At 34.9% G+C, this 14645-nt stretch overlaps 1 protein-coding gene across 2 annotated transcripts in view; it reads right to left on the bottom strand.

Moving 5' to 3' along the window:
• Positions 1-303: 303 nt before the first annotated feature.
• Positions 304-14645, bottom strand: part of DppIII (dipeptidyl peptidase 3) — a 43552-nt gene continuing 29210 nt past the window's right edge. For both annotated transcript variants that reach the window (XM_081730187.1, XM_081730186.1), the window contains exons 11-15: positions 9146-9270; positions 7716-7839; positions 5288-5467; positions 3250-3412; positions 304-581 (exon numbers count right to left, since the gene is read on the bottom strand). In XM_081730187.1, the coding sequence (XP_081586313.1) occupies positions 430-581; positions 3250-3412; positions 5288-5467; positions 7716-7839; positions 9146-9270 (744 nt within the window). In that variant the 3' untranslated portion in view covers positions 304-429. The remainder of the gene's footprint in view (positions 582-3249; positions 3413-5287; positions 5468-7715; positions 7840-9145; positions 9271-14645) is intronic.

Genomic DNA, 14645 nt, shown 5'->3' with positions numbered 1-14645 from the left:
TGGCTGAAACTCTGCACAATTGCCAACTCCATGTATTAAAATTACCCTGCACACCTCATTCTTCTATAATAGAGGAAACTCCAGAAATATTGGCCTTGTAACCTTAGTTTTTGATCCTCCCTCGTAGTTTTCCGTGTTAACCAGAGGCTTTAAACAGTTTTTGAACAATTTTCTTCGGTCTCTTGGGAGTAGCGTGATCGCAAGGCACTTCTGATTTGTACAAGTATTCGATCTGCTGCTCTCACTTTGGATACACTTACTACTTTTACATGGACAATTTATGAAACTCAATGAAACACAATATAAGAAAGAAACAATTAATTTTATTCTGGTTTTGTAATAAATTTTTCTTTTTATACAAAAGTACACCATTTTTCATTTCTTTTTCTTTTAACATGAAACTTGTATTTTTTTCTTTCTTTCTTCCTTTTAACATGAACAAGACCACGTGTAGTTATTTATCTCTTTTTCCCACAGCTCTTCTAGAATTACATCAACGTCTGCGTTAGAGAATCTGTCCACCCAGGACTGAATCATTCCTTCATGAGTTGGTTCGTAGCTCTTCAATGTGACCTTTCCATCTGAAAAAGAGTATACATAGTTTATGATTTTATTCGGTTTAAGGTTGGGTAATATGTCGCTACAATTATTCAACATTTACAGTGAATGTTTAATGAAGGAAGCATTAATGGGAATTGGGGATTTCAAGATTGGAGGGCAGGTCATTAACAAGATTAGGTATGCAGATGATACGATTATAGCTAAACCAAAGAAGAACTACAGGAGATGATTGACAAAATAATTGACACTGGGAAACTATATAGAATGAAAATCAACATCGAAAAATCGAAAGTTAAGAGAATATCCCGTGGACCTTACAGGTCAGAGTAGAACAAAGGGAACTTGAAAAGGTCGATAATTTCAAGTATCTGGGAAGTATTTTGACAAGAGATGCTTACTGCATTCAAGAACTGCCATGGCCAAAGAAGCATTCAGCAAGAAAAGATCACTCTTAACGAGCAGGTTCAATATTGGACTTAGGAAGAAGTTGGTCAAGTGCTATATATGGAGCATTGAACTGTGTGGTTCAGAAACTTGAACATTAAGACAGTTAGAGAAGAAATATTTGGAGAGCTTCGAAATGTGATATAGACAGAGACCAACAAACGAAGATATTTTGAAACGATAGGAGAGAAGAGGCCAGCATTCTTCATAGGAAGGCTAATTGGATTGGACACATCTTGCGAAGAAACTGTCTTCTTCATACCGCCACAGAAGGAAAGATGGAAGGGAAGCGAGGAATAGGAAGAACACAGCCGATCGTTGATTTGAAAAAAAGAAAATACTGGGAGTTAAAAAAGGAAGCTGGAGATGGAAAAAACTTGTAAGAAACATTTCCAGGATTAAATCTTTAATAATAATAATAATAATAATAATAATAATAATAATAATAATAATAATAATAATAATAATAAAAGTTATTAACTCTGATACTGTCCGAGAAATGTAAAGATGATCGCTTGATTACTCTCTTGTATTATATTACATATTCGTATGTAAGAGTGCTGGCTGTAGTATACAAACATCATTTTCTTTAATTAATGTATTTTATTTAACAAGCGCCAGACTTTTATCTCTAGTTTTAAAACTCTTAGAACAAAGTATTATAAAACTTCATTTATCATGCATTTTTATACTTTTATATAGCATTTCTCAACATTATAAACATAAATACTGTTGTGTAAAACATCCAAGTATTACCTGAGAATATCATACTAGGTTCAAAGCAAATCTGAATTGTACGTACGAACGGGGACATTGTTCTCTTCTCAAAAATATCTTTCGTTTATAGAGCATCTGTACAAGAAATAGTTGCTACAAATATTAAGTGAGAATGATACCGATCGAAAAGACGAATTTTGCACGTGAGCTCTATATCAATAAGAGGTTCACTCCACTTTTTGGAGTGGGTCCGGTGGCTCAGTGGTAGAGCGCTCACCTATGGTGAAAGGGATTCCGGGCTTGATCTCAGATCATGTGAATTTGTGGTAGAAACATCGTGTCTGTAGGTTCTATCTGGGTACGCTAATTTCCTCCCACATTAACACTCTACCAAACATTTCATAATCTTCACTTCCATTAATCACGTGTCTCCTTTAGTCTACGAACATACGCGTGGGACGTAAAACAGCAATTTTCTATGTTCCGAGGAGGTGTATCAGCAAAATGCAAGTTGCTGTTCATCACCTACATTGCTGGTGTCGTATCATTAGAGACTAAAAAGACAGCCTTAAGTAGTTCGTAAGTCACTGTAGCCATATAACTATGGTCTGAGAGAGGAATAGCAATTCACATAGTGTCCCGGTAAGCTGGAGACACTCAGTCGTTAATTCCCATTCACCTAAAACTAAATTATGTGTTGGCTGGATTGGAAGAGGGCTGAATAACGTAGTAGTTAAGGCACCGGTATAATAACACGGATGCCTGGGTTCGGTTCTCAGCCCAGTCTCGCATCTTCCCACGGCATTTAAATGTCGGTTATTTAAAGAGCCCAACACTCCTTTCATGATTGTATAAAAACAAGAAAAAAAAGACACACACACACATACAAAAAAAAAAAAAAAAAAAAAAAGAAATAGTGCAAAATTAGTTCGACTTAAGTCAAATATGGTAGGGAATGTATTGAGGCAATAATTTTATCAGTTAGTTAAGGTGACAATTTTAGCTAGCTTCATATTATTTCAGTCCCTGGAACGATAGATGTCTTTCACATAAATTTCCTGAGACAATATTACCTTAGAACAATCTTTAACAGTACAACGTGTTAAGATAGCCACTTTCTAACTTGGTTATCTACTTAGTTTGGCCACAAATATAGCCATGTTCAGTGGCGTATTTAAGGGGGGCTTCCGGGCTTAAGCCCCCCCCCCCACGAAATTGTATTTATTATATTAAAGTAAATGAAATATCTTGCAGAATTTTCAAATTTCCAGGAACAGTTAGCAAAGCCCCCCCCCCCCGAAACAAAATCGTAAATACGCCCCTAGCCATGTTTTTATTACGCTGTCCATTTATCTGTGAGATGGATATTTCCTATGGAGCTAAAAGTGACTGATTTAAACAATTTTTCTTGTAAACCTGTTTCCAACATCTTTTTCACAATTATTTTAAATTTTGAGTATCGAGTACATTTTCCTCAACCAATAATGAAAAATATCCCGTTAAAATTATACTACTGTTGATGGTTACCTTTGATAAAGGTATTTGCTTGAACGAACATCTTTCTCGGTTGCTTATGAGCTAGAACAATATCTCTCCACTTCGCCCAAGGGTGAGGACCACTTTCTGGAACTTCGGAATACTTTTCATACATCGCTGTGGCTGCTTTTATATCAGCCGTTGCTTTGTAGACCTGCAAATCATAAAAACAGTGTTTTTTTTTCCACTACAATAGTAACGAAGTGGTACTTCATATAACCATTACATACTACAAATATATTACAAATAAACTAACCCCTTTCCTCTTTTAATCGTCTGTAACAAGGTATGGAGCGTAGGAATATGGTGGATATCCAATTTACAATCTTTTCCTACATTGAAGAACAAGAATTGCGTATCATGAAACTTCGTCACTTCCACCGTGTACTGGAAACAAGTTATTATTTTATAATAATTTGAATACCAAGTTAAAAAATCGTCTTTTTTTCTTGTCTTTCATTTCAATGCGAATTGCTAAATAAATAAATAAATCCAGTTTTTTGTTACGTGTTTTTTGAGAGAGGGGTGCTAGCAGGGGTCCCCATGGGGCACATATTCCAACTACCAGAATTTTTTATGCCCTTATCTAAAAGCTGCATTCCAGTTACAAAATATTTTTTTTTATACGTCACGTCTGAAAAAAAAAAAATCTAGTTTTATAAAACTTTGAACATTTCGTATTGGCAGTGAAAACGCGTTAAAAAATTTGACTCAAAGAATGATTAAAGAGAGAAACACTGAAACGTTATTTGAACTCATGTAGTATAAATATTGTTTGCCAATTGATGCATCTTTCTTTTTTTTTTTTTTTTTTTTTTTAGAATAATTTTAAAATAGGAATAAACAATATTAAAAAAAAAAAAAAACTTATGAGACGCATAATAATTAAATCAGTACAAATGTATAAATATTGATGGGAAATTATTAGATAACGTATCTATAAACGTATAACAATAAATATTGCATTATAAGCAAAAGTACATTTAGGCACTTATAGACGTATCCCATACTTAAATATCAAAAGCCGGATTAAATTAGTCCGGCTATCCATTGAATATTTTAACCGAATGCATACTTTATCAGCAGTTTTCGTAAACTCATAAGCACTTTCGAAATAAACCTATTTGCGAATTAAATTCATTACAATCAAAACACAGAAGCTAAAATACAAGTAACAGTATTCGAAATCCTTTCATTTGTGTGAGAAGCTACTTTCACATAAAGCAAGAAACGAAACTCTGATAAAATCGAAAGCAATGGGATCGAAGAAGTTAAAAAGGTTACAATTATGTGTGCGTTGCAAATGAGTTTCCCACTGAATCGTTGATCGAACTGCATTTTGTGTATGATTCATCAATATGATTCTCCACTGTACAGGTGAAAACAAAACATAATGTGCCAACTACAGAACATAAGTTTGTTACACATCGTTATAGTGAAAAACACAGATAAGTTTCTAAGTCTGAAGCTGGCAATTAAAAAACAGGCACTTAACCTCTTAACTAAAGGAAATACCCTGTTTCTAAGCAGAATTCCCTGACTATTACAGATCCGGTTCTTCAGATCTGTCGTCACATTGGCTAAGAATTTTTAATGAATATAAGAACCTTACTCAGCAAATTAACACCTTAAAAAAAATCCGACCGTAATTCAAAAAATCAAGGATAAGAACTGCATCATACACGCACAAGTTAACTGTACAGATCTTCTTCTCTTAACTCCATTGTATTTACAGCGTATAATTATATACTGGAACACATATAAGGAATTAGTAAAGCTTTGTGCAAACTATAAAATATAGCAGTTTCCTGCAGTATTTTCTTCAACACTATATGAGTGATTAAAGTGAATCAACGAGTCTTCCGTTAAACCTTGATTGTTATTTATTTATTTTATTTTATTTTAATTTTTCCTTCTAACTTACTATTCTCTTTGAAGTTCTATACAGTACTGCTGCCTTGAAATTAATTTCAACACAAAACCGACAAACTTTTGTATTTGGGTGTGGTATTAAGACCTTAAAACCTACCTGAAGTTTCTGAAGAAAATCCCCGATCGCAGCTTTTCCTACAGTTTGGATCTTACTTCGATCCAGAGTCAGTAGGAGATCTGGTTTACCATCTGCATCTTTGGTCTCAACTACAGTCACCAAGCCCTGTCCAGCTTCAAGCAATACTCTAAGAATCACGTAACGGGCCTGAGCATGAGCCTGAAACACAACAGTTTTAATTGCAAATATCGGAGCTTATCACACTAAAGTCATATTCAAGAACTTTTGGTTTCAATTTCTGATAAACAATAAAACCAACTAGCATGTAAACCAAAAATTGAAATGTGAGAGACTAAAATACCATAAGCATTTGTGAAGCTCAGTCCTTCTGAGGAAAGTAAAAGTACCTTGAGTCTGATCGTTAGGTGGGGGGAGCAATTGTCATTCCTCCTTGTCAGCTCAAAATGACGCCTCTGACATTGTCGTGGAAGTTTTAATTGCGTTGTTACTCTTATAGACGCTCCTCAAAATCTGGATATTTGTGATACTGTAGCGTCCTTAGTTTGTAACACTAAATAATAAATGTGTATTTTAAGTTTTCGTTTCACACGTAGTTTTCAAAGATGTAATAACCTAACATATTGCCAATGTATTGTATTGTTTTTTGTGTGGCGGTATTCAACGGTATGGCGTACCGGCACCTTTTTAATGAGAAATGAATATTTCCTCTTGTAACTAAACTGAACTGAATTAAACTGAACGCTAGTACATGAATTCTGTTGGGACTTCAGCTCTGTACTTTTTCCGCAGAAAAGCCTTTACTCAGTTCCCATTTAAATGTATCCAATTAATTGTAATTGTTTTTATTCATTATTAGGAAGAGGATTACGTGAAAACATCCCCTAGATTTTTTCTCCAAAGTTTATAAATTAATTTAGTAGAGGTAGAGGTTTATAAAATATTTTGGTAACATGATTAGTACTCTGAAGAACATTCTGTGAACAATGTACTGTATGTGTGTTGTTATTAACATTCAGTATTTGTGAAACTCTTGATGCCTTTTGGAAACAAACAATAGCAGCTTACTTTCATCCATTTACAAAAAGAGAAGAAAAAGAAAAAACAAATCATAAGAAATATTGATTATCATTACGTTTATTGTATTATAAAATTAAGATGTAAGAATCAGACATTTTTAAAGCATCTTTATATATATGTACATAAGAGATTTTAGTTATAAGACTACAGTGATATGCTACTAGACATTATTATTATTATTATTATTATTATTATTAATGTCCAGTAGTATATCACTGCGATCTTAATAACAATAACAATAATAATACCCTGAAAGGTATGCAACTCTAATCATTATAAACCTGAGGTAAAGCGTACCGGCACCTTTATTTTTAGAAATAAAACGATATAAAACTTTATGTTGGATTGGTAATGCTGCTTATCTGTTAGTTTTTCCGAGTGTATCAATAATTATGGACAGGGTGGTCCATAATTATGTATATGATGCTTGACTAACTGTAGCATTTGTAATTCTGGACAAAAAGTGTCGATATGGCAACACTGTACACCGTGAGAGTTGGGATAACGGTCACTGGGCTTAGAACCGTTAGTGTATGCGGCGGAACGGACGAAATATTCCCGAACCGCTGGATCGTTCGACGTGGGTCTGGGGAGTAGCCAGCTCGATCTCCCTGACCAACTGACTTTTTCTTAAAAGGACAAAATGTATCAACATCACATACGCTATTTGACCGAACTACGGGCAGCTATTACAAAAGAGTTCCACAAGGTACCAGTACGGGTTTACCAAGCTGCTTGTGACAACGTTGTTCTTCGTCACCAGACATGTTTCATTTGGTTGGTGAATTGATGGACCATGGCATGGAGAACAGAGGGTAAAATTCTGGAGAACAGAGTAAGGCAAGGTATAGAGTAATGTGTTAATGTTCACTTTTATGTTCAAGTTATGTTGCTAGTTTCTTTACCGCAGTCTTTGAAACTATGCATAATTATGGGCCACCCTGTATATATTAATGATTAATATTTTCGCTAATTTTTCTTGAAATATTGAATAACTTAAGGGCCAATAAAGAATACTAAAAGTTTAGAAAGTTAGTCGGGCAGCGCTTACAAAAAATGCTATTAAATTAAATAATATATGTATTTTTTTTAATAGATCAGAAATATGAGTACCTAATTTATGGTATCACGATTGATAAGCATTCAAATTTGTGTAAAATGAAAAAAAAAAAAAAAAAACTTCAAATGAATACTTAGTTTAATTAAAAGCGTTTTGTGGTATTACTTTTACTGTACAAAGAATAGAAATATGAGAAAAGCCTTTGGACAAAATTACTTACAGATTGTACAATACTGGATAAAATTACTTCTATATTACAGTTAGTAAAGTTTTGAAAACTATAAATTAGAATTATGGGAAGTAAACTACCTGAAGCCACGACTTCGTAGATGGTTGATACATTTCTAGAGCTTTTCCCACTCCATTTCGCAATAAACTAAGCCAATTTACATATATCATATCATCTGCTTCTTGTCCTTCGAAACCAAAAATTCTGTAACAGCAGAACATTTGTATTACAAATTTAAAAATAGATTAACCTGTGAGGAAAAGTTATCATAGTCGAAGTAAAAGTCACTTAAAATACGATTGTACATTCTAGGAAACGGCATATTTGTATGAGCCCTCTTTTACCCTTATTGAAACAAAATAAAATGATACAAAGAAAAAAAAATGCCTTTAATCAAAGATTACAAGGAACACACACACAATAATTTGCAAGATACCTAGCATTTTATCTATGCCAAATATACATAAATCTTCGGTGATATATTTCGTGGATGTATTGCTCTCCGTTCTTGATTTCTGATATTGTTTTTAATTGACGCTTAAACAAATAATGTAGATGAAATTAAGCATTCAAACCTAAAGATCTATGCGATGATGAAATTTGTAAAAAAGCCGTTTGTCTATTACAGAGCGATTTCGCTGCATAATTGCCAAAGTTGAAAAATAAAAATGAAATTAAATCTTTCAGTTTCGCGTTCCTCATTTGTTTTAAACATAACTGTACGTTACTGTCAGAAAGAAACAAGGTTATCCACTTTATATTCAAAAGCTTTTAACTCTCATTCAGAACTGATAACTGATTAAAAAAAAAAAAAAAAACTCTCTATATAACAAACCAAGTCATTAAAATTATCCACGAGATCCCTCTGGCTAAGCAGTTAGCGTACACGCCTTTGGCGTGGGAGACCCGAGTTCGATTCCCGGTGGGAGCTCGTGTTTCGGATTCCACTTTAAGCTGTAGGTCTACGTCTCATACAGCCTCGCTGCTGAAAGGGACGCTAAACTCAAAATCAAATAAAACCAAAATTACACAATTTTGAAGAAACTTTTTAAGGTAGACAAGGTTATTTTTTTCTAATATGACTAATATATAATTTGTCCATTCTAATTAAGCACTACTACACAGAGGAACTTAAAATTTTATTCCTTGTTGCGAAGCCCCAAAGGGCTCTTAAGCGGACATGGGGGAGGGGGTATGTGGTCAACACATCGCAGATTCCACAGTCATTGATTCTGGTCTTCTTGACCGGAGTTCGCTATTTCTTCCGTTTATGTAGATCCCCAATTGCCCTCACAATGTTAAATGAACGCCGAACTGCAAAGTTTCTTTCTTTCTTTCTTTTTTTTTTTTTTTTTTTTTTTTCAGTGATCATTCATGCAAATACTAACGAGACTTCGGTGATTTTACAGAAACCGAAAGAGCATTGCGAATAGGTCGTTGACTAAAATCTAATAGATAGAAACAATAATTAAATACTAACAAAGGAAATTTACTTTAACCTACTACTTACTTAAGAACATTTTTGTTAAGACTAAGATAAAGTCCTACGGACTCCGCTCTACACTCTTCATAAGAAGATCCTATTGTTGTAAATATAGAATCGTAAGTCTCTCCAGGTTCATACCACGAAGTCACCTGAAAGCAAAAAGTGAAGAGATCAAATACGAGCATGTCATACTTTTAGGTCGCATTTATTGAACCTTCCTATATTGTCACATCAAATTTGGTATTAATATCGACTTTTATTTTGTTGTTACAGGTCCAAAAAGATAGAAGAGTGAGCAAAGTGTGACCAAATAGAGAAATTGAAGACGAGAGCTGTTATCTCCATAAGCAAGGTTTAAAGCCGCAGGAGATCCACGCACATTTGGTTGCTACTTTAGGTGATAGTGTCCTTTCATATGCCACACTTAAGAATTGGCAGGCGAATTTAAGAGGGAAAGAACCTCCATTGAAGATGATCCTCGATTAGGAAGGCCCGTGGAAACACTAACTTACAAGACATTGACAACGTGCATTAAATTATCACGAATTATCGCCAAATGACCAAAGTATCACCAGCATCTGAGAATGAGCAAGGTTTCCGGGAGATGGGTACCTAACTTTTGACCGCTGATCAAAAGCTCACCAGATGCAACATTGCAAGGAACAATTTTCATCGCTTCCGGACAAATCCAGATGCCTTTCGCACTCGATTCATAACAGTAGATAAGACCTGGATCTACCATAATCAATCAGAGTATAAACAAAGTTCCAAGCAATGGAAACACCCCTCATCCCCCCCCCCCCCCAAAGAAGGCAAAGTCAGTGCCCTCAGTCGGAAAAGTGATGACTACAGTTTTATGGGATCCAAAAGGGATAGTGATGGTAGATTATCTTCCAAAGGGGCGAACAGTGACTGGTGAGTACTATGAAGGTCTTCTGCGACAGCCGCGTGAGAATATTCGGCAGAAGCGTCGTGGGAAACTGGCAGCAGGTATGTTTCTCTATCAAAACAATGCCCTTAACCACATCGCAATGGCAGCAATTCACGATTGCAGCTACGGATTGGTTCCCCACCCACTTTATTCGCCTGATTTGGTACCTTCTGATTTTCATCTCTTTCCAAAGCTCAAAAAGAAGTTGGAAGGACTTATTTTGACACTGATTATGAGTCATGCAAATTCGTACAATGCTTTAAACAAACTGCTTTGGAAGAAATACAACTTCAGTCTCGGTGGTAGATTGAGTTTGGCTTACATGTTCAACGGCAAGGTTACAAAGGAGAGTCCTACAACTTACATGGGTTCCGAACCAGGCTGGGATTTAACTTCAGTGTAGCTCGCTGGTGTAGAGACCATTAAACAATATCAACTCACACTAAGTACCACACTGTTTTGCCTCAAGAAAACTGGATTACTAGTGTTGTCAGGATGTGATAATTGATTATATGATTCATGACCATCCACGCAGAATAACTTTAACAGTAGTTCTGAATACCTTCTTCCTACCGTGATAAACTTTCTGTGCATTATTTTTACGTACATTATTACATTTCCAGGAAGTTTAATCATTATTATTTTAAAGGCTGCTATTTTATTATTAAAACTGTTCTTTATGTGTATCATAGCATTCCTGCTCACTGCAGCGCAGACGATAACGTTTAACCGCCAATTGTCGTCATCACGATGAGTGGAACTCACATGAATCACATGAGTGCTCCAAAAAGCTAGGTAGAACAAAGGTGAGGGAGTATAATTCAGTTGGTGCGCTAAGGACGAACAACTCATATGAAACCGTAGAAGCTGCATCATGAACTTTGATAATAGAAAGTTAAAACATGTCATACACCGCACATTACATGAAAATGGGTCTTTAAGATGTTTGTAGCTTGTCTCAAAAGACTGTAAGTATGCCTAACAGCTATAATATATATATACTTTCCAATGAATGTCTTGCGTTAGCTTGATTCGATATGATTAACCTGTTGTAATCCTTTTGGAGGTGCACATGGTTTACAAACCTTTGATATATATATATAATTTCAATTTATATATTATAATTCAGTCTAATTAATCTAACAATGATGCTGAAAGTCTTTTATATTATTGTTAAACGTTACTATTTGAATCTTGCTTATGTGTTGTTGCCGTTGGAAGAAGCTATTGCAAGAGTGATAACTTGTTTCATCGTCAACACTCGAGCAAACATACAAACAATGGCTACGTAATTTAATGTTTGCTCTATTCAGGATTTCTATCCGATGAAGTAATCATTATACTACATGAAACACAGAAGTTCAACAACCTTCATCCCTTTTCACTAATCTGGGTATTCCCTGGTATATGGATAAAAGGATGGCGAGTTTAACCGCAGATGGAATGGTGACTTCAAACGTCACCAACTCTGGTACTCAAACAAACTGACCAACGAAGAAACAAAAATAATTGTATTGAACATTGATCAATCTACACCTTACTTTCAAAAGCTCTGAAAAATGTCAAGTCTATTGCAGAGAGAGTGTATTAGTAAGAACAGTGCTTTGAGAACAAGTAAGTCGGAAGCCACCTTACTCCATTTGACTAACTTCTGTTTGTTTACTTACAGGTATTGAGGCATTTTAAATCAAATTATTTGCAAGGTAAATAAAACCGTTGATTGTGTCTGCAAGATTTTTACTGGACGATTTCAAACATTTAAATTGTGGCTTTGTTCACCAGATTAATGTCACGGACGCTCATCGATATCATCGTTAAACTTTGTCCGTGATTGTACTTTTAGTTCAATATTCTTCAAAAGGACATTCAACGAACAACGAAAGGAAATGATGGATATTTCAAAACTAAATTGTGATTAATTAATGAATTCTTTATCTGTGAAACCGCATACATATAATTCCGTCTTTGAAATCGTTGCCAAGCACTGAAGTCAGCTAGCTTTCGCAATTCAACATGTAAGATCCATGCATTGACAAATATGATGACAGAAGTGAATTTCAGAGGTTCACATCTTCCGTATTTCACCATGAATACAGAAAGTTCCATAACCTCGTCTCGAGTCGAGTAACGAAACTAGTGGGCTTTTCCAAAGTCAGGCAGTAGTAGCTTCGAAGACCTATCAGGAGGAACACCTCGTGACTAGTGTGGATCATATTGTTCATCTAGACGACATCAATAAGAAAAGGTATGTACCTGTTTCATATTTGTCAATGCCTAGTCATGAGTCAGTGCTTGGGAAGTTTCAAATAGACACTACTGATCAAAATTACACATATTAAAAACATTCCTCACAGATCCTATTCTTTTATTTCAATCGAAATGATTAATGGCGAATTTATTGGTGTACAAACTTATCGATGTCTAGATTATTAAGAAAAGTTTTGGTTATTGCTATGACACCTCTTGCATACGTCCCGTTCTATGTAGATCATAGATAACTCATAGCATAACCGCATTAAGTTCTTTGCATGAAGGTCGAACCATTTTATAAACACATTTTGCAGTTTTAGTGAACGGGTTCAACACAATTAACGGAGTTAGTAAATATAAAATGAAAGGTTTTGCTTTAACGTCCCATAAATATGTCCTTTAGGCTAAAGGGCACAGATGATTAAGGAAACTGAATTATTGTGATTTTTTTGTGCTCTTCCTACAGGAATTGAACCCAGAACCACGTGCACCAAAGGACGAGGTCTACAGCGTAAAATGGGACCTGAACTACTGTAGTGTGACTGATACTTTCCAAACAATGAACAGACCTCGGGAACTCACGCCCCACAGGCCACGAGACCAGTGATACGGGTCACCTGTAATTTTATTAGTATCCTACGCATCACTGGATTCTAGATACATATGCCTTCAACAGTAATCAAACCAGAGTCTACTGCATCAAAGACAAGAACGCTGAGAATTTAGCTATTTGTTTGGTGATTTGACACTTTACATGCATATTCACTAATTTAAAAACGCTAAAGATATCTACTGATTGAAGTTATAGGGTACATATTCATAAAAAACGTGACTTACCTTATATCTCGATTTTCTTTCTTTAATTTTGCCTATTATAACAGTTTGTCGATTATACAACAAGCTGGTACACGAAAATGTGGACTTAGATTTTGCTATGCCTTACTCAGTTTATGTAAAAACTCTTAAAAATAATCATTGATTACAAGAGATTTTTAATTCCAACCTGAGTATGATTGTAGTATTTTAAATAAAATAGAGTATTACAATCACGGTTAAATCATTTATCATTTGTGCCTGTGATTTACAGCTTTTGTCCGATTAAACATTTACATTTTGGATATTTATATTCTGGTAATATTCTATTTGTTTCCTTTCTTTTGTGTCGTGAAGCGCTGGGTTTATAGCCATTATAAGGTTCTATTTGTATATTTGCGTATCTTATTCATGAAATCACTACAGATATATCTTTTATTTGTGTTTCTCATCTCTGTTCTATTAATTGTATATTTATTTCTAATTTTAATTTTTAACTTTCTCTTTTTTGTTTTGTTATGTGTCTTAGTATTTATAAAGTTTGAAATTATGTAAGCTTATTGTAAGTGGGAATGTTTTTTCCTGTAATAAGTGACCAATAAATAAATAAAAAATTTAAGTTTTTCAATCTACCCGGAGATCTTCAGCAACAATTTATGCTGCGTCACTGAACACCGTTTATATTTCTAATTGAAGTGATTAGCTTTGCTATAAAATACACTTTCACACAACGCATTTCGTAAACTTTATTTCAGCCTATTAACTGTCTTATGTGAAAGAACTAGTTGTTCCAATTGAGTTATTTGTTATGGATCAGTAGGAATTTTGCACGTCATAAATTCTGAAAATATTTTGTGATTTTTGCAGATTTTTAAAAATTCTATGACTTTTGAAATGAAATCTAGCTTGCAGCGAACATTTTCAAATTTTAGCAGGTTGCTTAAAGCTTCAATCAGTAGATACTCGGATTGAATGCAGGCCAAAAGGTCGAAAAAAGCCTTGAAACTGTTTGTTTAAAAAAATGGAAACTTTTAGTTTAACGTCTCACGATTATGCCTTAAGGACAGGGGCGGACTGGCCCACCCTGCTACCCTGCAAATGCAGGGTGGGCCCCTCAAACAGGTGGGCCCCCTCCACCAATTTTAAAAAAGATGTGCTCAATTAAACCTACCAGTATCAAAAATATGGCAGGGTAACTCCCGCAAACTTGTGTTTTGCATAAAAAAGTCGCACAGTTAAACTTTCATGAATAGACCTTATTCTTCTTCACGTTTATCGACTTGAAAAGGTTCCGTCTATGAGACAATCAGGCCCTAAAACATTGCAGGGTTTGTGATACATCAGCTGTTAAAAACGAGCACGTTAACTACTACTTTTTAAAATATAAGAAACACAGTAGATTTCAGGCTGTTATTGGATTTGGATACCATTGCCTACTCCGGTCCTTTTACAAGCCGGCGAGTGGCGATGTTTTAAAGAAACAATAGTTTCGTAGATATTATTTTTGTGGAAAGTGGAGGTGGAGCCAGA

Source organism: Thermobia domestica, chromosome 11, assembly GCF_964235325.1.
Source record: "Thermobia domestica chromosome 11, izTheDome1.hap1.1, whole genome shotgun sequence".
In the NCBI taxonomy this organism is placed as follows: Eukaryota; Metazoa; Arthropoda; class Insecta; order Zygentoma; family Lepismatidae; genus Thermobia; species Thermobia domestica.
Note: the sequence above shows the minus strand (reverse complement) of the source record. Positions and strands in the feature narration are given on the sequence as shown.